Source organism: Mytilus edulis, chromosome 2 (assembly GCF_963676685.1).
Source record: "Mytilus edulis chromosome 2, xbMytEdul2.2, whole genome shotgun sequence".
Lineage (NCBI taxonomy): Eukaryota > Metazoa > Mollusca > Bivalvia > Mytilida > Mytilidae > Mytilus > Mytilus edulis.
Genome location: NC_092345.1, coordinates 46,402,542 through 46,425,913, shown reverse-complemented (window position 1 = coordinate 46,425,913; position 23,372 = coordinate 46,402,542). Strand labels below are relative to the sequence as shown.

Genomic DNA, 23,372 nt, shown 5'->3' with positions numbered 1-23,372 from the left:
AGGTCAAGGTCGGAGCCTTGGCTCACACTGGACAGCACGTTTCTGATTTAGTCACAGAATGTTTTATTTATTTGTGTTGTATGTCTGATGTGTATGCATGCTTACACAGTTTTGGCTGCGGGATCACAGTAATTGCTATGTTAACCAATTATGTCTGTGTGGGTTGCTCAACCAATTTGACAATATTACTGAACATTATATAACATAGATAACATACAATTTTTTGAGTCAAAGGATTCATAATAATCATTGGTAACAGAGGATTTTGGATCCTAGTTTGCGGTTAAGGGTTTCCACAAGCCATTACGTCAATAAAATACATAAAATCATTATTTTAAGACAATATATCCCACATGTGCTGACTAAAAGCCTAGAATGTACTGTCATGAATAGATTTGTTCGACCTAGTAGTACGGCTATCAAAATAGATCGATTCAATAACTGAGTTATGCCCGTTTTGAAATTTTATGAAACAGCTGAAATTCAAGTCTATATTTAGTATAACCAAACTTTGTCTTTTTTGGTGTGTAAAACATCCGAATATGAAAATTCCATAAAGATGTCCGAGTATGACCCGCTGTAGGCTAAACTTATACTACCAAACATGCTTGAGTTTGATACTGGCAGTAGAGTATTAACCATGCTTCTTCTCGCAAATTTTTTGTCATTGTATTTATCAGTAAATAGTTTTTTTATCACGTAAGTTTGAATTTACAGCGCTTTCTCTTATGCATTTTGTAAAACCTAATTTGTTAAGACTCGTTTGAGTTTAAAATGCTTTCAAACAGAACTTTGATCATAGCTGCACGCCACTAGCATTACTAAGGATGTTGTGCTTGCGTTAATGCTGGTATTTTTAGCCATATGATAGACTTTTGTTAAATGTACCTTGTGTTTTATAACGTATACTATATGTATATAAATAACGAGAACATAATTGTGAATAATTTATTAAAAAGGCAAGACAATTGGTGACAGCTCCATCTTAATTTTACAATATAAATAGTGAATTTCGTCTTCATCCGTCCGCGTACTATAACCATAGCAACAACATACTTTTTTTCTCAAGTGAACAAAACATGGTACCTTTACCAGGACCAACATAGAAAGCTTAGTACATAACATTGACAACAATTAGTAAATATTCCAAAAGCATGAAATATATATATATATAAACAAAATAATTGAGAAAATTTTGACGGAAAGACAAAATTGCATAAAAATTTAAAAAATAAAGGCAAATGTATATAAATGTAAAAAAAATCTCTAAAAGTTCTGTCACTCATTATATATATATTTATATATAAACCTCACATTCTCTCATTATCATTCCATAATATCACAAACCCTTTGATCTCAATAGAAGCGACTAATACACCTTGAAATAAAGCTAGGTTCCACTTGTTTTATTGTTTTACTACTGGCTGCAACTGCTCTATATAATTAAAATTTAAACAAATAAAATGAACAGTTTTACAATATTTTTATCCAAAACATTTTTCAGCAAATTCTGAATAAGGTTCAATAAGCAATATAAATCAAGCCAGATTATTATCTATTCACTGCGCCAGTCTGTTCTTTAATTTAGTTGTAGGCTGTTTTCTGTCTGTGGGTTGCTTTTTCCTATAAAATAAAAGCATATTTATCAGTAAATACATTGAAATATAAATGTGTTTTAGATCAAACTGTTGTCAAATATAAATGTATTGAAAATATGCAAATATACGATGTTGGATAATTTGCGACTTTGTGATGTTATCTCATTGATGCTACCCCATATCTCCTTTGGTAAACTACCTTCTTTCAGGTAAGTTGTTCGACATTCGAGAGTAAATGCAATATGCATTATAGTTAAATCAACACTAAAACTTATATGTAAAACTTTTGATCTCCGCTTATAACATGTCAACAAAGTTAAAAATTCTCAAAATAAATCATAACTGATGAAAGATCTCAACCCAAACAAAAAGATTCTGTGAAAATATGTTGGTTTTTCTTTTTATTGCTTTTCCTATTCTAAAAATGATAAGCTAAAATATCATAAGCTGTTCATTACCTCTCTATTTTCGTTGATAAGTGATGTTTGGACATTTGATCCCACACCCCATGTTTCATAATCACGGAAGACAAGGTCGTTGATTCCAGCATCAGATGCAAATCCACGTGCGAAAATCTATAAATAGTCAAAAAATATTTTAATTAGTTCAAGTCAGTACATGGAATTAAATTATGTCACTTTTGTAGGATCAGGATTGGGTTCAATTATTTCAAGGGAGTAGATAAACTCATCATAGATTCTAGGACTGACACTTAATTTTTGCGCCAGACGCGCGTTTCGTCTACAAAGGAATCATCAGTGAAGCTTCAATAAAAAAAATGTTTAAAAGGCAAAATAAAAAACAGCCTGTGACTGTCCCTCTGGTATCTTTCGTCCCTGTTTTACATGTATGAGACCTGAACGTCCAGTTATATGATTTGAACATCGATAAACTATTTTTGTCCTTAATTGATCATAAACGATGTTTATTTTAATCTTGCATGCTTTAATTATTAAATTGTTGGTTCGCCTGCATTGAAAATTGGTACCAAACAAGCAAATTATTCAATGTAGAAGTTCCAAAACCTACATACATATTAATAGTCTTTCATTCTTTGCAAAAAGAAAAAAAAATGTATTATGGTTGAAATAGTTTTTTTTTTATATCTTTAGTATATAAGATATGTTATAAGATAAATGTCTTATTTCAAACATGTTATAAACCAATTTAGACTACCTCTGTTGTAGTTCAAATAATAATATAATGTATTGAGGTAAATATACTTAAATTTAGTACTATAATAGTTCTTCTGAACTAAATAATTAAACTTACCTTAACAGACTTGTTTGGTTTCAAAATAAAGTTTTTAAATGTGTAGACATATTCCTTTTGTCCATCAAGCTCTCGTTTCAACTTCCAGCCATCTAAATTGATCTCCTATAAGGGAATAATCAGCACTTATCAATACAATAAATATTTGAATGATAGTAAACATTATCCAATGCATTAAGAAAATGCATTGCAAAAAAATATTTAAATTTTTATGTTATTAAATATCTTTGTTATTTGAAAATAAATCTTATTTGATATATTCGTGATTTGTAAAGAAAACTTTTTAAATATCTTTGTAATTTGGAAAAAAAGATACAACTGTCTTTTGGAAAAATATGAATGCTACTTTTTATTGTCGTTTCTAATACTTTTTTCAGATTTTTCAACCTACCCGTCTTTGTGCACTGGTGTTTTCTAAAGTGATATATTTTCCTTCTGGGTGTACTTCAGCGATTGAGACTGGTCCTGTCGATGTTTTCTGGTATGTTGTCTTAGCTGATACTTCTCCCCTCATCATTTTCATGGAAGAGTGGGAATCTAGAAACAATAGCACACATTGTCTTTTAATACATAGTTCATTACGATTAACATATTAAGTAATAATAAGCCATTATGGGGAAAATATTCGCAAGCGTCATTGAAATATACAGAACACTTCTGAAACAACAAATATGACGATTATATGAAAATCAGTTATCCTCCAACATGACTTGAAAATATTAAACATGCAATACTACTGACTTAAAGCATTGTATTTAACTTTTGAGAATATTAAACTTGATATTTTAAAATTTTACACTAACAAATATTTTTACGGTTATGGCTCATATTGTAGCAACTTATATATAATTAAAAAAGCTATATAACGGCATAACATGTGAGTATAACAGCTATATCATAATTGTTACTACGTCTGGAAAGAAGTTTAAATTTGCAGAAACAATTGTCTTAAAACAAGCTATTACATAACGCAATAGTAAGCTGTAGAATAATAGCTTCTGAGTATAAATGTAATACATGCATAAATATTAACAAGAGATAGTTCGTCTAATGAAATGAAACTGTTTAAAGATTTCCAAATATCATTCAAAGTATTTTTAAACGTGTATACAAAGTTCTTGATTAAATGTAAACATGTAAGTAAAAATAAATCAAAGCACACGGAAGCAAACTAAAGCTCTCTGAAGTTAGAAAAATCAACGAACAAAAGATTAATGAGAATGAAATTATGTTTGAAATGAGAATCTTCCCTCTTCTTATATCGAGTGTAGTACTTCCATTTATGTTACATGTTTAGTAGTATAATAGTTTAAAACAAAATATGTGTAATACATGAAATCATTTTATAATTGCAAAAAAAAGTGTGTCAAGCATTTCAAATTTTCCAGATTAATGAAAAGTTTCTTAAAATAAAACAATAAAATAAAATAACTATTAAACGGATGTAACATTCATGAAAGTAAACATGCATCTACCGATATGGAAGAGAGCAAAACTAGTCATAGTACTATCTATATGGCTAAAGCTTATGTACCCACCACCTAAGCTCCACCAACCATGGTAAAGTGGCATAAAATGAGGGATGGGGAATTGGATAAAGATTTTTCATTGATGACATAGATTACCCAGTAATTCAATATATAAAATCACATATTTAACTCTTATTTATATCTTCATGAAAAATTAAATATACTTAATTTCAATTGTTAGAAAGTGAAATTACTATTAAAACGGTACTAAGAATAGGTGCGTTTATTTAAAAAAAAATATGATGGAAACGTGCATTCAATATGATTATTTGTATGTTAGTAAAATAAAACTAGACCGATATAATTCATTAGTTGTATATGAGAATATACATGTTTATCTTCCATAAATATAATAGACAAGTGCATTCAGTAGAATAATTTGACTGTTAGTAAAATCGACCGATATAATTCATTAGTAGATCCACTAGCTCCTCTATTCAGTGAAAAAATTACGAACCGCCCTTAGTTTCGTATTCTGAGATCATTTCAGAAAGTTGGGCTGCTCCTCTACTTTGTGTGTTCATGGATTGTTCAATTACATTCCTCATGCCTACTCTGTATGGAAGAAACAAAAAGTAAAAATGAACAAAAGGAAAGGAAAACAACATTCACCAATTGCAATGTGTCTGAAAGTACCTTCCGGATTATTATCAGGTGGGTCGTCCGGATCACATGCTTCCGGTTGGACGGTTGGATTTTCAATCTCTACAGTACCTATAATGTCTATAGGAAAATTTTCATCGTTGAAACGTCTATAATAACTTGCTCCTCGTATTCGTTCTAATATATGAGACCTGTTATGTGAACAAAATGAATGAAGACAATGAATATTAAATGGAACAATGACTCAACAAAATGCACAAACATGCAGCATCAAAGTTTGACAAATTGGCAGGTGAACAAAACAGTGTATACATAAAGCATAAGTAACCTTCATCATTGTCCATTTCATCGTTCTTTTGGTTCACATTTTGATTATTGTCTTCATCTAACGGTCCATCACCATTTACAGTTTTCTTATCATCATGACCAGATGTTTCTATAATATCTCTCGTTTTTTCGGCGATTGTTTGGCTTTCAGATTTTGATGTTTGATTCTCGTCTTGATTTTGGTTAGCACTGCTTATTTCTGAATGATTTGATTTTATCTCATCGATTTCATGAACATCGTTTTCATCTATACTTTGTCCTAGTTCTTGTGGCTTATTTAATATGTTGCTTTTTGGTTCCTCGTTTTGATCTTTAATTTGCTCGGTCTGATCCTGAATTTCAATTCCATCATTGATTTTTCCTTCCTGTTTTATATCAACTGCATCTGCTGTTTGTTCTAGATTTTTATGTTCTATGGTTGTACTGGCTTCTGTTCCCTGTTCATCATGAGAAGAGACATCATTGCTTAAAACAACATCATGTCCTATGCTTTCGTTATTGATAGTTTCATCTACATTGATTTGTTTTGTGTCATCCATTTTATTCTGTTTTGATATGTCATCAAATTGTACTTTTTTATCAACATCAATCTCACCAGGAGAAGCTTTAACAGCAACAGTACAATCATCAGACTGTCCTTTTGTATCACCATCGCAACCGACCTTTTCATTATTTCGTGTTTCTACTGTTTCCTTTGAAGACGCATCGGGACTTTTACTCAAATCATAAGTACCGACTTCATTATTTGGATTTTCAATGATATTGTCATTTGTTTTGTATGTTACCGAATTATCAGTGGTTTCTAGTTCAACTTCGTCCGATTTCTTACTTAGAACGGGATCTATTTTGGTTTCCTGTGGCTTTGGATCTGCTGATACATAATCCTTGGCAGTTTGTACAACAACTTTACTGTCGTCAGTTTTGTCGGAAGTTTTATCATCAGTTACCGACTGTTTTTCTTCAGGCATATCATCGTTCATAACCTCATCATTAACTATTTGATCGGGCTGTTTAATCTCTGACTCAGATTGTTTGTTAATTGAATCACCATCCTCTACGTCTTTCCCAGAACTTTCCGTACAAATTTGTTTTTCTTTGTGATCTAAAGGGGACTCTAAGCTTTCAAGTTTAGATTCTATTTCCTTTTTGTCGTCTAATCTATCACATTCGGCATCATTTGTACCTTTTACCAAAATTTCAGTGCGAATTTCATGTTCTTGACTCTTCTGGTTAAAAGGGGACTCTAAAATTTCAACTTTAGATTCTATTTCCTTTTTGTCTTCTAATATCTCACTTTCATCATCTTTTGTATTTTTCTCGGAAATTTCCGTACGAATTTCATTTTCCTGCTGACTCTGATGATCCAAAGGGGACTCTACAATTTTAACTTTAGATTCTGTTTCCTTTTTGTCTTCTAGTATCTCACGTTCGTCATCATTTGTACTTTTCACAGAAATGTCGGTACGAATTTCATTATCTTGCTGTCTCTGATGATCCAAGGGGGACTCTATACTTTCAACTTTAGATTCTTTTGACGTTTTGTCTTCTGGTTCCACACATTCCCCATCAGTTGTACATTTTGAACTTTCTGTTGGATATTCTTGTTTGGACATTTCGTTAGGTTCAAGCGTCTCCTCTGGTGTAATGCATTTAACTGTTTCTTGGTCGCTATACGATTTCTGTTCTACTTCCGGTTCATTTAATTTCGATCCCATTCCATCATTCATTGTTGTTCCAATAGCAGGTGGAATTTCATCGTCTGGAGTTATGTCCCTTTCGGTCTGTTCATCGTCAGCAGAAACACCGGTGCTATATTCGTAAGACGGTTCTGGTTTATAGTTTACTGGTGAGCCACGAAAAACACTTCTGATATTATTAACATTTATTCCAAGTCGTCGTAACCGTTCCACTCTGATATTTTAAATCCAAATGCAGCAATAAAATTGAACAACCACTTGTCATTACAAATAGTAATTAGATCAGGTATATATAAAACAAAAATTAATATTATTATCTTTTCATATGATTAAGTTATGTGCCTGGTACGTAAAACAGGTACTTATTGATAATTTAAAGAAATCATTTTGCTCATTTGCAGTGATATATCAATTGAAAAGCAAATTCTTGAAAATACCGTCACCTTTTGAAAAATCATTAGGTTGAAAAATCATTAGGCAGAGTTTGGTTAGTGCGAGTGCAAAGAGTTTTTACCTATTAAACAGGTCACTGTAAAACATCTTATACATAAAACAAAGCATCACAATATCTACGGGTTATTCATGTGTAAAAGAATAGTACAGTTGATCATGTATCTAAAGAGAATACTATCATTTAATGATAAACAAAATGTTCCATTACGTTTTGAAAAGATGCTATTAAATGGACAATATTAAAAAGCCAATATTTAAAATTAAATAATTCCATGACGTTGTTAAACCTTTTTTACGCTAAAACTTGCCTTTAAAACGTCTTTTTGTAATAAATAAACATGTTTTGTTCTCATTTAGATACTGGTATTGTGACTTAACTTTAACAATGTTTTTATACTCGGAGTAGTATTTTACATTCACTTTTCTTTTTCCTTATAAGTCATCAAATTGACTACTAGTATACTTAAAAGATTTATCTTGTAATTTATTTTTGAAAGTCAAAAATATATTTTTCAAATTAATATGAAACAGTTTTATACCATTTTTATCTTATTTCTTAATTTTGTTTATGTAATTTTTTAAAGAAAGATAATATATTGCAAAGTATTTTACTGTTTTCAAATCTTATAAACAAATTGTTCATGGTAATCCTTCTTTTCATTTTCCTTGTATACTCGACAACATGAAGAAAAAAGAACAAAAAGCGCTGCAATCTGCTTTCTAATTTTATCAAGTAGCGTTGATTAACTTTGATATGTACACTCATCATTATCTTATACTCATTATATTGAACCAAATGTGCAATAATTGAGCACTAAAGAAAATAATCATTAAACAAATTTATCTTGACTTTTAGAAGACATTAACGGAACAATAAAATAACAGTTTTTGTTTATAACAAACCTGCTTTCTTCACTCTCCAACAGTTTTCTGTAAGCGGCGATCTCAAGCTCAAGTGACAATTTAGCATCCATCAATGACTGTAACTCGACTAAGATTGCTTCCATTTCTGATCTAAGGTTGGTGATTTCTTCCTTTAGTTTAACTGTCTCCATCGTGTGTTCACTCTGTATGCTCTCATATTCTCTAAGCAAGCTGTTGTATTGGGATTCTAATTGGGCATTCTGGAAAAATACATGCTTAGTTGAATCAGTTTCTCATAAATATTTGTATAACTTTCAGGCAACTGTGTATTGTATTTGTAATGTTTCAGGCTTATTTTACATTATTTTCACTGTTTACACCTTTTTTAAACAATTTTTAAACAATTACAAAAATGAAGATAAAACTTGTTTTACGACCGAAAAACATGAAATAAAAATATTTAATGATGGTAGCTACAGAATCTCTCAGTATGTCAAATAGTTACATCTATAACTAGAATGACGGATTATAAAAGGATAATCGTTTATTTCTATCATCAGAAACTAAGCTGAAGTGTTAAACTAGAAAGTACTTTAACGGGTAGTAAGCTGAAGTATTAAACTAGAAAGTACTTTAACAGATAGTAATATGATCACAGACATTTTCATCGAATTAAAGCTTTTATTTGTCTTTGTGTTGGGTTTCTTTATTCAATGTACAAACATGCACCAATATACTGGTATGCCAACGTTAATCTAGGTAAATTAAAACCTTGAAGACTCCATCATAAGCATGTCTGGCATGTGTAATATCTAATTTGTATTTAAACAAATAAAATATGTTATAACTAGTAATGACTTACTCTTCCTTCCAAATCGGCAAGTCTTCCCTTCAGGTCTGAAATGTTCTTTACTAACTTCTTGTTTTCTTCTTTAACATGTGTAACCTCCATGTTTTGTTTAGTGGCACCGGTACGGAATTCTTGGACCTGAAATGTCCAACAAAATAATTATGTGGCAACAAAAATTTGAATTTTAAACGATATACTTTCGTATAATAAGGTTTCGCCCTTCCAGAAATAACACAACTATACACTTTAACTTAGATTTATATTACCACATGATCATCTTTTAGTGTGTATCATAAAGCCAACCAAAAATATGCAGAACATTTTAGATATGTCTTAGCAGAAATAGAGTTATCGTTCGTTCTACAGAAATCCCACAACATTGAGTTACTTTGGTACCCTCATGAATTAGAATAGCAAATAAAAAATATCAAGCAAAATTCTTTAACATTCTTCTTCACATATATTGATGAATTCATATCTCAGATATAGATGATGTCATATATCATATATTGTTGATGTCATATTTCATCATCTTAAATTGTGAACTTTAAATTGGAGATATCGTAGAGACATATATATTCTTATTCTTGACGTTGGGTCCTGTAAAATCGACTACTCTCGTAAAGAGTTAATTTTTGCTAATTTAGCAACAAACACGAATGTTCACTCCAGTCCAATTTCACATTTAACAGAAATTGAAATGTCCGAATTATGTACAAGAAAACGCAAAAATAAACCTCACAAACATATAAAAATCGAATCAATTTCGTAAAAATAATCAGCTACACATTAAATAAGAAAACATATGTATACTAACTTTAGGTATAGTTATCTTTTACATGTCTCAACTATGGAGAAATATGTCAAATCGATAGGGTATGGCGACTGCAAAACTCTAAGGGAATCAACAGAATCGATATTCCTATTTTTCTATTCATAAAATGATTTTTTGTAATCACATTTCAACATACATTGTTGACCTTGATTCTGCTCTACAATACTCACCTTAAGATTGTAGTAACTCTCCATATCACCTCTCAACTGATCGACCTTGTTGTCATATTCAGATTGAATATCTCGGATAGCTTGAGATAACTCGCTCTTCCAGAATTCTCTGTTTTCTTCTGTGGTGTCTCTGTATGCCAAAGCTGCCAATTCTTTGAGTTCCTATTTTCGAAGATGTTCTATATTAATTTTATGTTAACGTTTACAGACATTCATCGAACGTATACTTTGTACATATAATAGTTGTGGAAAAAAATCAATACAATAACAGCAATGTATTTCATATTCAATAATTTTTTTTATAAGTAACACTTGCAGGTAATGCTTATGGTATATCATAGCGCAACCTACTTCCTATAATGTTTAGTTTATCTATTGTTAATAATAAGAATATAATTGCTCAATAGGAAGCTGCCAATGAAAGATTACGTAATGTGTTTATGTACAGAAACGGTTTTGAAGTTACATTTGGTTCACAGTTTTTCTGAGTATTGGAAACAGAATTGAATGTCTGTCTAAAATGCCCTGGTTATGCACAGCTGTGTTCGGAACCAACGTGCAGATTATTATTCTGCATTGTGTCCTTTATTTATGATGTGATTATGAATTGTATCCAAAACCTTTTTTTTATAAAACCAAAGCAGACTTATTCTGACACAAATTGGATGAAATGGTCAGAAAATATTTATCGTTTATTGTATAGATGGTTATTTATTTATCTGCATGCTATTTTCGTTTTTTTATTTAGGCAAAGCAGATCTCCCATATGTATTATGCCATTGGATAGTTTCAGCTAGACATCCCATATTAATCAACAAATTCAATATAACTTGGCAGTATATATAGAAACTGCTGAATTGTTTAATATTTGGGTAGTTTGTATGCAGTGTCAGCATATTGATTTGACTTAATGCTGACCTGGCAATATATATTACCAACAGCAAGTAATGGGGTATATAAAACATAAGACCCCCATGTGGGTGATATAAATTGTATATTCTTCACAATTGTCTATTTAATGACGTCTGCATGTTCTTCTGTAAAACAGTATGTCTGTCTACAATATTGACACATCATAAGTTAATACTTTTATTTCATTAGATGTTCATGCCGAGTTAAGGTAATATGGGAGTCTAAAATAAAAATAATAGAATTTGTTCATAATTTGACAAAACGTAGTATCTATTGATTTATGTTGAAAAATATAATAAAAATGATAGGTCACCGCGCATTTTCTCAAGCTACAGGACGTGACGAAATGACACATTTTGTATGGTTTATACAGGAAAAAAAAACACCATGTTGTGATTAGAAACTAAACAAAATGATAGAATTGTTAAATACTTAAGCAAAAGATAGCTTTCAAACAATGCTTTGAGAATATCAAAAAAAAGATGGGGTCACCGTACGTTTTTCCAGCTAAAATACAAAATAGGAAAATTCCATGTAGAATCCTTCAGAAAATGCACTGTTTTAAAGTTACCTCCCCTTAAAATGCAAATGTTTTTTTATAAACAACCAAAAATAATCAATATTTGCAAAAATATTAATATTTATAAGTTATATTCTTATAAATTGGTTCTTTTAAATGAAAATTCAAATTAAATATCTGCATTCCTGCATCAAATTTTGCTAACTTGATAGAAAATCTAGACCTTTAATTCCGTTTTTTTACAATCCAAGATGGAGGAAGACACCAATACCACCTTAACCGTCTTTTGGATTACACATCGAGTTCATGTGTCAAACCACTACTTTAAGGGAAATATTATTATTATGTGAGGTGGTCTACTACACGAACGTTCCTTTTCAAAACGAACTTTCAAAACATTTTTGAATGCTTACATCACAGGCCCTTTTGTTAAGCTTGACCACAGTTAAGTGTGCAAGTTGAATATTTACAGCAACTTTTTCACGTTAATGCACTTCGCTTTACCTGTTCATGGACCTTCTTCAAGAACTCCATCTCTTCCTCAAGTGTCTGTCGTCTGTTCTCAGCATCTAAGTGGTTCAATGTTTCATTATTCAGGTCCTGTAAAATAAGATAACTGTTAATGCACTAAAACCAATAACTTAATGTATTAGGATACTTTAGGTTTCTTGATGTATTGAAACATAATTGTGTTAAACAGCAATCTCAACTGACTTGTATTATAACAACTAATCAATAATTGATCTACTTAATATATCAAATTGCTCTAATCAAACATCCTGATTTAATAACTGGGATATTTCCAAACTGCGTACGTAAATAAATGCAAGCCAAAAGCATATATTTTCAGTTTGAAGATGTGATTGCAATGTCACGTTTGTGCTTATTGTTTAAATCGTTGAGAAAATAAGAGATGATGTTGGGAACCCTTAAATGTCAAGAGGTTCTCCCACATTTAAATAAAACAAATGCAAGTTTGATTATGTTATATGCACTACTCTGGAAAAGGAAATAGCTAACACAAATCAATAGCGATCTGAACGTTGATATTTGGACAATTGAAAAAATACTAAAGTAATTTGTTCCAAATATTACAAACGCATGAATCATTTATTGATATAGGAAACAGATGGATAAAGCAACAAATCTGAATTATCAAGCGCACTCATAATCAAGTATTGTTGTAAAATTGCATTCCCATTTTTCGATTAAATTGATCACAAATATAACAGAATTATTTGTTCCTTTTAGTAGTTCTATTGTCAAGAATACTCGACTTAGCAGTTTGCAATTACTTTATATTCGTTACATAATATCGTTATAAATTGCGTGAACGAATTGTTAATTCGACGTTCCGGAATACTAAAATGGCAGTTCCCCGTAATTGGTGGAGAATATAAGAAAGCTGCAAGTGGCGTAGATGTGTCTGGATAATAATACAATTGTCTTAGAGATATATGGCAAAGTAAATTATTGTAGATAACCAGACATTACAAAATAAGGAACGTGTCTAAGAATGTTAAATTGATGGTTCTTGCACGTTAACGAGTTCAATCAACTCCTGACTTTGTATGGGGTGTAATTTTGTGTAGACATATCGGTGAGTTATCGCTCGAATTTAAAACTTGACTAAAAAATTGATGTACGAGATGTTGTGATACAAAATTATGAGGTATAGAAATGTATTTGATACATATTGTGTGAAGATTATGATTTTTTCTTTCCTTTTTCGGCGTAAAATCTGTTTTTAAGTGTTGTTCGTAGTATCTCAATCGACTTTATCAACTTTAACTTTAACTTCTATAGAAATAGTGTTTGTACATTATAGATCTTGATAGCAAATTTGCTCGATGCATAAATGATTTAAAAACTGGATTAATTATATATTCATAAAAATGCTTACCTACGTGTAGTAAATTTGATTGATCAAAATGAGAGAGCCGCAAACTGAACACACTTTATGTTAATACAAAGAACTATAGAAAGGTAAATAATTTCTGTCACCTGAAGTGGCATCATAACATACCCTCTAGAAAGTTTAAAAGAAAGGAAAAAATAATCAAACGTTATTTTTTCTACTTACTATTCTTAATCTGTCAACCTCGCTTTGGAGTTTGTTGATCCTTTCTTTGTCTCTTCCTCTTTCTGTCTCAAGTGAACTGATGGTTCTTCTGAGCATGTTAATCTCGCTTTCATAATCGGATAATTGTTGGTTCAGTTTATTTATCTGTTCTTGGTCAATTGCATGGTATTTCTTCAAATCGTCCATTCTATTAAAATAAGCATGTTTAGTGTAAATTTTCTATAATAAAAATATAGACCGGACATAACTTTTCTATGAGGAGCAAGTGCTTACATGTAGGTGTATATAAATTATTATTCAATTACAAGGCAAGTATTACTGTTGTTTATATGGAGTAAGCGTATTCATACATTACGCGCATATAGTCTGAAATTTTAACTTTATTTGTACGAGCTTCATGTACAAAAGGGGAAAAAAAACTTAAGATCGGCGTTAAAATGTTTGGTATTCTATTTATAAAGGTTGAATTTCTTTTCAAAGAAATTAACATTGCTTTGAGGACCACAAAGAAACCTCCAAGTTTGAACTGGTACGAGAACAGTAATACATGTATTACCATTCGGGCAAAGCAGGGTACAAACAGACATTTATGTTCTACGAATATCGTGCACATTTTTGTATGATACAGCGATTAAAGTGCAGTTGCATCGTGGGTTCTCTGCAGTTTCTTTATTAACAATGCAAAACAGATTTTGAGAGAAATATTTCTTGATAAATATTTTGAAGTGTTATCACTTTAATCACCCAAACCATGCAGTATTGCAAAGAATGTCAACAAAAACTTATTTTTCATCATATTAATGTTATGAAAATCAATACAAGTTTTGCTTGGTTTAATTTTGTATTTTCAACATGTTTCCGACAAGCGATAATTCTGAGGTTAAGTCAAGCGAAGAATGAATAACAACAATACGATACAAGTCTATCAAATAGTCAATACGGTTTTGTTGTGTTTTGTTATATAACAGAAATTTGAGTTTTTGATTCATTAATTGTGGATTGAAACGGCCATAAACTTTATATATATATTTCTGATGAACGTCACACAAACCGCACTCACATCTGCCTATTGAAGTCTTTTTGACACATTCCCCATTTCCATTCTCAATTTTACTTTCAAATTAGATGGCATTCAAGAAAGTATGGTGAGCAAAACATTAACAAATGCTGACTTAACACAGGAGACTATAATATGTTATTGTTTTGGAGGACTCTCGGGATCTTTCCAATCTATTTTACACTACCATTGATAGATAGTAAAGCTACTTTGTATGTAATTGGTTCAAAATTATGAATGATCTTCGATCTTTTTAACATTTATCCTTGGTTAAAAGATTATTTGAATGAAATACTTCTTAACATATGTAAATATTGATTTGTTAACTTATTTGGCAATGTCATATTATGTATTATTAGATTTAACTGGTGGAGTTGATTCGGGGTAGTCATTTGTACGGATCTATTCATCGCGACTGGTGTCGGCTCAATGCAGAGAAAATGGCGTTCAATGCAGATGTCAAGTTACATGTATTTTTTTTTACTTTTTAAGCTAAAAAGCAGGATAAACTCAAGATATGATAGGCTTTTGATAATTCAAACTTTAAGTATGACAAAGTGATAATAAAATTTGAAATATCAGCGTGGGTGTTTGTGTAATCTTCATGCATGTGTCCTTTATCTGACATCTGCATACATTAGTTTTCATTTGTAATCGATCCTTTATGTTGAATCTGCATACACAAGTTTTCGTTCGTACTACTGTAAATTTCTAACCACCAACTTATTATAGTTTAAAACTAATAATGAGATAATTCAAGGTGAAATATACTATATTAGTGTAGATTTAAATAGTATGGTCTACCGAACGTATTAGTTATGCCGTTTTAAATCATAGTATAGATTTTCTGGTTTTATGAATTAATAGTGACTGAAAATTTAAACTTGTTTTCAAAGGGTTTGTATGATAAATATTTTACGGTTGGTGTACTACAAATGTACAACTACGGCCTACTGAAAACACCATAAGTATTCTAAGTTATTAGAGTCCTTCACCTGTTCAACCTCCGTGTGCTTATATATTAATATTATAACAAAATATGGTGTTACTCATCAATTATTATTACTTGCATGGGTGTGAGAAAAAAAGTTGTGAATGCACCAATCGTTTGCCAATTTTGACAAAATGTAAGGTTAAAATGATTGAATGTTTCATATACAAGCAAGCCCAATATTATATTTCTACATGTGAATATTTCAGGTGCAATTAATGTTCATGAGTGACATTTGAAAGTGAATAGAAAGAGTATCAGAGTATAAGACTTAAATTTTAATGAATGGAAGACCTGTGAGATTTTGAGGACAGGTATGGGTGATATGAAACATGATATCCCAAGTCCCGTGTTGAAATTGTTCTGCTCGACCCATACTCCCTAACCTTATGCGACCTATTTGATCCATTATTTAAGAAGTTATCGTCCGGAATATGCTTGAGATATTAACAATAACAAACCAAACTATAAACTCTTTGCAGGAAATCTCATTTAAAAGTTTCACCAATTTTTCTTTTGAAAATATTTTTAAATGGTTTGTTCTGAAAAAGAAATGAGTTGAAAAACGTCGTTTGTACGATATAAACCCAAATTTAATTGGTCTAAATCTTTGGAGCTATTCCTAATTCCTTAAATACTTATACTACCCCAACAATTGCATAACGGATTAGAACAAACACCTGTGACCAGATTTGGGGTGTTATAATGTTACTTTTGTTCTACGTCTGCCTCGCCCGTCTCTTAGTCACTAACAAGAGTCGTTTTAATTATTGATTTTGTTTCTGGTACATTTGATCATTTTTTATGGAACTATATTCTGCAAAAGACGGACGATAGATACCATGAGAGGAACGTTCAAACTCACAAGTCTAAAATAAACTGACAACTGGCTTAACAAGAAAAAGGCAAACAGACAAAGAGTAGTACACAGAACACAGCGTAATAAACTAAAGCTGTTCAACACGAACCCCACCAAAAACTGCAAGTGTAGACCCCTTTTATATGAATTTTCTAGACCTTAAATAAATAAGTATTCATTGTTTATATCTATGACCTGATAAGTTATAATGTTCAACTGTAGACCCACCCCCGTTTATATAAATTTACTTAAGCTTAAATAAATAGGTATTTATTGTTTATATCTTTGACCTCATCTCTGATCAATGCTTTATGGATATATATATACGAAAAGTTAGAAATGTATATAGACAATGTATATCTCATTACAGTTACAGTTTCCATTGTGTAAATTAAAAGTGTATACGAGTTAAACACTAGACAGACGTTCTTCATCTGCATCGATATGTAAGTCTTGATATGTCGTTGAAGATGAGGTAATATTGACGTATACATATATATTGCATAGTGTTTAATGAACTGAAATGGTAATTACAGTTTATCAAATGGCTTGTTTATTTGAATGTGTCATTTAGTCTTTATGAACATTCATAAAGTTCTTAAATAAATAAGACTGCATGGCAATACTCAAATAATACAACAGCAGACGACATCTGATTCTGTTGTTATTACGCAATGCAAAAAGTCATGGAAGTCGTAAATTGTATAGGGAGTATAAAAAAACATTAACCCCACTCCATTACCGTCTTAACTTTTCAACCGATTGGCAATTTGTCTGTATTGATGATGATGGAACTTTTTAATGACCTTGACTGCTTAATCAGCCTTTGCACTATCGATAATCTGTGTTGGTCTCTTTATGTCACGTCAGGTCGTAATGACTAAGTCAGACATCAGGCCAGTTTGTTCCACATAGTTATAACGGGAAATATGACTGCTTATTGTAGCTAGGCATATTATTATATGGTACAAACTCGTTTGATCTATAAGGCTAGATTGAGCATTTAACATGGAGTTGACAGTTTTTATTAACTCATTTATTTAAAGATTTCACATGTAGGCCGAGAAAACATTGGTATGGGAAAGACCTTTAGCAGAAAGTTTAAAAAAAAACTTTAATAGGTTAAATTTTTACTTAAAAGAATTTAATATAGTGTACCATTCATTTGAATGGTCAAGAGCAAGAATATTCGTAAGAATGTAATGGGTCATATATAAAGTTTCAATGTATAGGATGTGCGGTTATGGTCTTCTGTTTTTTTTTTTTTTTTTAATTCAAAGTTACTTCCCACTAATTTGACCCCATATTTTAATCTAATAAAAGTTTGTATCTCAATTGAATATTAGCACTTGATTATTAAAAATTTAAACTGAGACGTACATGTATAGTATAGTTTTTACAATAAGCTTTTAGATGCAAAGCATAATAGAACATCTACCTAAAAGGCAATTACAATACATCTTTGTTGAAAGAATTATTAATAGTCCAAGTCAGATTAAAAACTCCTGGGGGTTTCCAAGTTACCAGTCGGTCATGAACTGAATGTTGCTGATTCAGTAAAATTTAGTTCTGATAATAAAACTACTTTAGACAGAATAGACAGACAGCTTAATGTTCACACAATTATATGTTTTAGTTTGTCATTTAACTTAAACTTGCATTGTAAAATGCTAGAAGCATTATATATTTATAGCATAGTTGTACGGTTATATTCAACGCTTAGCCAACTATCATGACTATAGATTAATAGTAGTAGTCATTTCGGTAAGAATGTAATCAAAGCTGTCTAGCAGCGATTTCGTGCAGCTTATAAATCAGACTTTATAAAACCTTCTTGACAAAAATGACCTTTTATAGACTTGTTAAGATGTAAGTTAATATAAAAACAGAAGAATTAGTTGTGCCACAGTCTCTGTTTCTAACTGAAGTACAAAACATTAACGTTTAAGATATTCTAGAACACAAATATAAACTTAAGCTTTGCTAATTATGGAAGACCGCAGAATTAACTATAGTGGTTAATTTCTGTGTCATTTGGTCTCCTGTGGAGGGTTGTCTCATTGGCAATCATACCACATCTTCTTTCTAACATTTATTATTCCCATTTTTTATTTAATTGAGAGATTTCGAGCTTAACATGTTGCATAGACATCTGTCTAGTGTTCTATACTTTATGTTTTTGTGTTGCTGTCTTAAAAATATATACCAACCAAACTAACTAACATGCCATTCCCCTTACGTGCCATTTTATTACATTTGAGATACTGTTGAGAAAACCCATACACTCTTACAGAAGCCTGAATTAACTAAATGTAAATTAACTATATATAAACATGACTGAAATCTCTTTCCATGTGTGTCGATATACCAGGGTTCTGTTAATCATCCTAATAAAAAACTAGAAGAGGTGATTATTTCTTTGGCCACGGATCAATATTTGATCAACAAAATATTAAATGTGACATTTGTTGCAATAAAAATAATATAAACTGCATGTGCAGGTGTCCAGAAATGCTCTGGTAATGACAATGATGTCATAGGAACAAGTTATGTTATACTTCTTTGTCGATAAAAATTCTGACCGGTCAAAGAGAACTTTCAATATTTGTCCTTTTAATGTGAAATGATTGCCTATTAGATGTATATCGAAACAAATTATAATTGAATTACTTTGTTAAAGTTATATGAAAGGTATTTATTTAATTTCAATTAAACTCAAAGCTTTCATCAAATATAGAATCGAAAGTTAAGTAAAGAATAGTAAACAATCTAAACAAACATTTGAAATTTATTTGGTTTGTTATAATAAAGTTAAACACTAGAATCGCGATGAGTACTTCTTTGATTTACAGCTATGAAATTGAAACTGTAAAATATTCTAAATTTAAAGCTAACGTTTGATCTTTCTTTAGTAATATACATAACAAGTGCTTTTGTAAGACAGTGTTCTTAGAAGTGAACACCAATTTCCTTTTAGTATTTGTTATATTAAATTATATTTGATTAAAAAATATATAAAACAAATACCAAACGACAATGCATCTTTTTTTCCTTCAGGTAAACATTCTGCAAGATAGCAGATACTAGATTGTTTATATGACAAATCGTGTAAAACCTTTGATATTGAAACACCTCCCAGTTTTCATACATGTAAATCATTAATCTTAATAACAAACGGGCATGAACGAAAACAAGTGAAGTGATATGTCCCTTGGGTATAAGTATACAGGTATACAAAACCGTACTTTTGCATCTTTTAGTTTGAAAATTTGAAATTCCTTAATTTGTGTTGTTCATCCCAATTCTTATATATATGTAAGACAAACTATAATAATTTATATATAACGATGATTCAATGAATAGATCTTCTTTCAATATTCAAAATCTTTCAGAGAAAAATCATCGTTAAAATCAAATTATCTTTCAATTTCTATCCTAATAAAGAAAGAAAGTTAATAAGCTTATTGAAATGTTTCATATCTTTTTGTTCTAGATCATCAGATCTAAAATTCATATTAATTCTTATGTATCAATTTTAAAAGAAATGTTGCATAAACAGATATAAAGTATAGCTTTTGTTAAGAACTGAATATTTGGGTAGTAAATATTTTATGTCTAAATAAATGCCCTGTTTGTGTACTGGAGGGTGAAACAAGGCTTGTTCGAGTTTGAAATCCCTTTCAAATTTGTAAAGTGGCTATCATAACTTAGCAATGGTGAGGTGATTATTCTAAATAACTATCCTAAAGTTAGTTAATGAGGCGTTCGTTCCAAATCGTATACTAACATTCTATTATTTTGATGTATTCTAGTATAAATTAAACGTCAGTACTAAAATACTATATAAAAACACTTTGCATAGTATCACTTTGAATCTGCATAACCATCGTCGCAGCGTTTACAAATTGACATTTAACTTGAATGAAGTTACATCTTGCGCTTATTCAGTGAATTTTAAAAATGTCAACCATTTTCTGAACCAATGTCGTTGACCTTCTTGCCCTTTTAACAAATAGATGTCGATAAATTAAACACAAAAGGTAATAATTTGATTTAGGATAAATGGTAAGTAAACGTAAAGTCCATCATTTAATCACTTTTAATGGCCAATTTTGTTTGACATTGTCACTACACCATAATCTATTTTGTCTTGTGTACCGAACGTGATGAGTTCGTCAGACGATTTGTTCGATCGTCTGCAAGGTAGCAGAAGCAGAAGTTCCAGCGAGATTGTAGCATGAAATCAGAAGTTGCAGCAAGATCGTGTATGCAGCAGACTGCTATATAATGTAATTTATTATTCATGTAGTTGGCCAACAGATAACCCTATAAAGGGATAAGTCAGATCTAATTTACTTCTATTATACTAAATTTTGAATGAAAAGTATAAGATCGTACTGTATTTAAGCAATAACTACTTTAGCCAGTTTCGATAAGTTCAAGATTGAAGGTAGATTATTTGAAAAGATACCCAAATACTGTTTTGTAAGGTCAGCTGCATTTTTTGAACTACATGTACTGTACTTTTTAAGAAACATGACGATTTATAGCTTAACATTTTGTGTATACACCTGACTATAATAGTTAACTAATGTATGTATGATTTCTTAGTCTACATATCTTTTTTTTTTATCCATGTGGCTTTTACGTCAAAAGGTAGATATTCGATTATGCACACTTTATGCACTAATGTAAATAAGAATTGAATGGAAAACGAAGCGGCCGAGGAACACAACAGTGCTAATACAATGTGACATGACCACGATAATATTAATTGTTGCTGGACTACTTGAATGGTGTAAACTACAAGTGTTTAAGTTTAAAGACACCTTTTTAAAGATATTAATTTGCATAAGTCACAACACAGAGTAAACTTTTCCTTCTATAAATATGCTGACATGCAAAATTATGTAACATAACGGTAGCCAGGTCAAATCAAGGTAATTATTGTGTTTTTATCATTCAGCTGTTGAATGACATGACAAGTGTACGTATTTACTCAAATGTTAAAATTCACCACAAACTATTTTACTATTAAAAAGTATGAAATACAAGTTTTATCTTTTTTTATTTGAATATTATCTTTAAAAATTGCATTACTACCTAAGGAATAAACATAGTGTAGGCGAAGGAAGACTTAACTATTGAAACATATGCAGTGTAGACCAAGATAAACTTTAAAGTATTTAGGCCAAAAACCTGAAGACCTACTGACATAAATTCCAAGTAAAATGAAGAGCTGTATTGCTAAATTGGTGTTTCTTGTATGTTATTGTTTACAACTCAAATTAAAGTTTAAGAGACCAGTTGATCCTTTGTACTTAACAGGTTAAACCGGTGCAAAAAGTGTGAAATAACAGATTATGTTAAATAACTGATCACAATAAAGACTATAGGATCTATTCATAAACATGGATCATATAAAAGTTTAGAATAGTACTTACTGTCGCCTCAAATTGTTCATATCTTCTTGTAAACTGCTGTTTTGGATTTCTAATTTGTTCTTGTCTCTTGTTAAATCGTCTATTAACTTTCTGGCTTCTGCTAATTCCTGTTCGTACATAGATTTGATAGCACTTGTTTCTTTTCCCCATTTTGTTTTCAAGTTTTCTAATTCAGATGCTAACTTCCTATTTTGGGCTTCCAAGAATCTCACTTTTTCGATATAATTTGCAAATCGCTCATTTAGATCTTGCATATCTTTCTTCTCCTTCTCTCGGCTTGATTTAACGGTCTGAACTCCGGAGTTCGATACTTTTTCATAGCCTCCTGGACTAAGACCCTGCATTCCAGATGATCGACCGATTCCATATTCAACAGTACGCGAGTAAACGGTACCACCGCTGCCACCACCTCCAATACTAGATCTCATACTAGGTCCTCCAACTGAAGAACGAGAAACTACGGTAGACTGTCGAGGTTGTATTCCAGACTTATAGTAAATAGAGTCATCGCCATCATCATAGGCAGAAGACGAGGATGTTATCACTGTCCTCTTCTCAGTAATCCTCTCGCTAGACTTAGACATCTTGGAAGGTTATTGCACACTAAACTTCTCTCTATTAGCTGAAGCGAAAATTGAAAGTGAAAGGACCGATTGATGAAGTCAGTCTCCTTATATATGAATGGGAAGAGCCTTCTAGCCGTTGTAACTACCTACAAAGCGCTGTCATTCGACGATAAACAACATCAAATTAATACGTTCACTTCCATATATATATTATGTTGAAAACAGTAGTAATTTATCAAACGATTCAGGATTGGTTTCTGTTGTCACGTGTTACAACACCCATGCCCGAAAACATTTAGTAAAATAAAAGTCTAAATGTGCTCTTGATATGATTCAACTGTAATTAATTCTTCACTGTGCAGGTACGATTGTCCAAAGTTACACGGGGATAGGAGACTCCCACTCTGAATATTCATATATGGCCATGTATTGATCAAGAAGCAGCCGACCGTTTTCCTGTTCTATAAATATCGTCTGCTACACGTTTAAACAAACAAGAAAGGTCTTAATCATAAAAATGTTTGTGAGGTTCTTACTCCCAACCCCGGAGCTTCGCACAGGTGTGATCATAGTAACTGAAAAGTTAAGCAAATAAAATTTATACTGTTACAAACATAACTTTAAAATCCAGCCATTAACTCTTAAAATCTACAGGTATTCCCGTATTGTTCATTCAGTCATAAAAAATAAGATGTGTATTGATCTACTTAGTCATTGATATATTCATAGCCTTAATAACCGT

At 31.1% G+C, this 23,372-nt stretch overlaps 1 protein-coding gene across 1 annotated transcript; it reads right to left on the bottom strand.

The window, feature by feature from the left end:
• Positions 1 to 934: 934 nt before the first annotated feature.
• Positions 935 to 23,105, bottom strand: LOC139512271 (uncharacterized). Its single transcript, XM_071299770.1, has 11 exons — positions 22,065 to 23,105; positions 13,714 to 13,900; positions 12,135 to 12,230; positions 10,199 to 10,360; positions 9,206 to 9,331; positions 8,383 to 8,603; positions 5,331 to 7,240; positions 3,262 to 3,407; positions 2,871 to 2,975; positions 2,057 to 2,173; positions 935 to 1,623 (listed from the first exon to the last, which is right to left on the bottom strand). Exons 1-11 carry the CDS (start codon positions 22,646 to 22,648, stop codon positions 1,585 to 1,587), a joined length of 3,693 nt encoding a protein of 1,230 aa, XP_071155871.1. The 5' UTR covers positions 22,649 to 23,105; the 3' UTR covers positions 935 to 1,584.
• Positions 23,106 to 23,372: the final 267 nt, after the last annotated feature.

Coding starts and splice junctions, on each gene's coding strand:
- LOC139512271 (XM_071299770.1), bottom strand. CDS start 22,648: ATGTCTAAGTCTAGCGAGAGGATTACTGAGAAGAGGACAGTGATAACA. Junction 2,976..3,261: donor ACACCAGTGCACAAAGACGG/GTAGGTTGAAAA, acceptor ATTCCCTTATAG/GAGATCAATTTAGATGGCTG. Junction 2,174..2,870: donor AACCAAACAAGTCTGTTAAG/GTAAGTTTAATT, acceptor GACTATTTATAG/ATTTTCGCACGTGGATTTGC.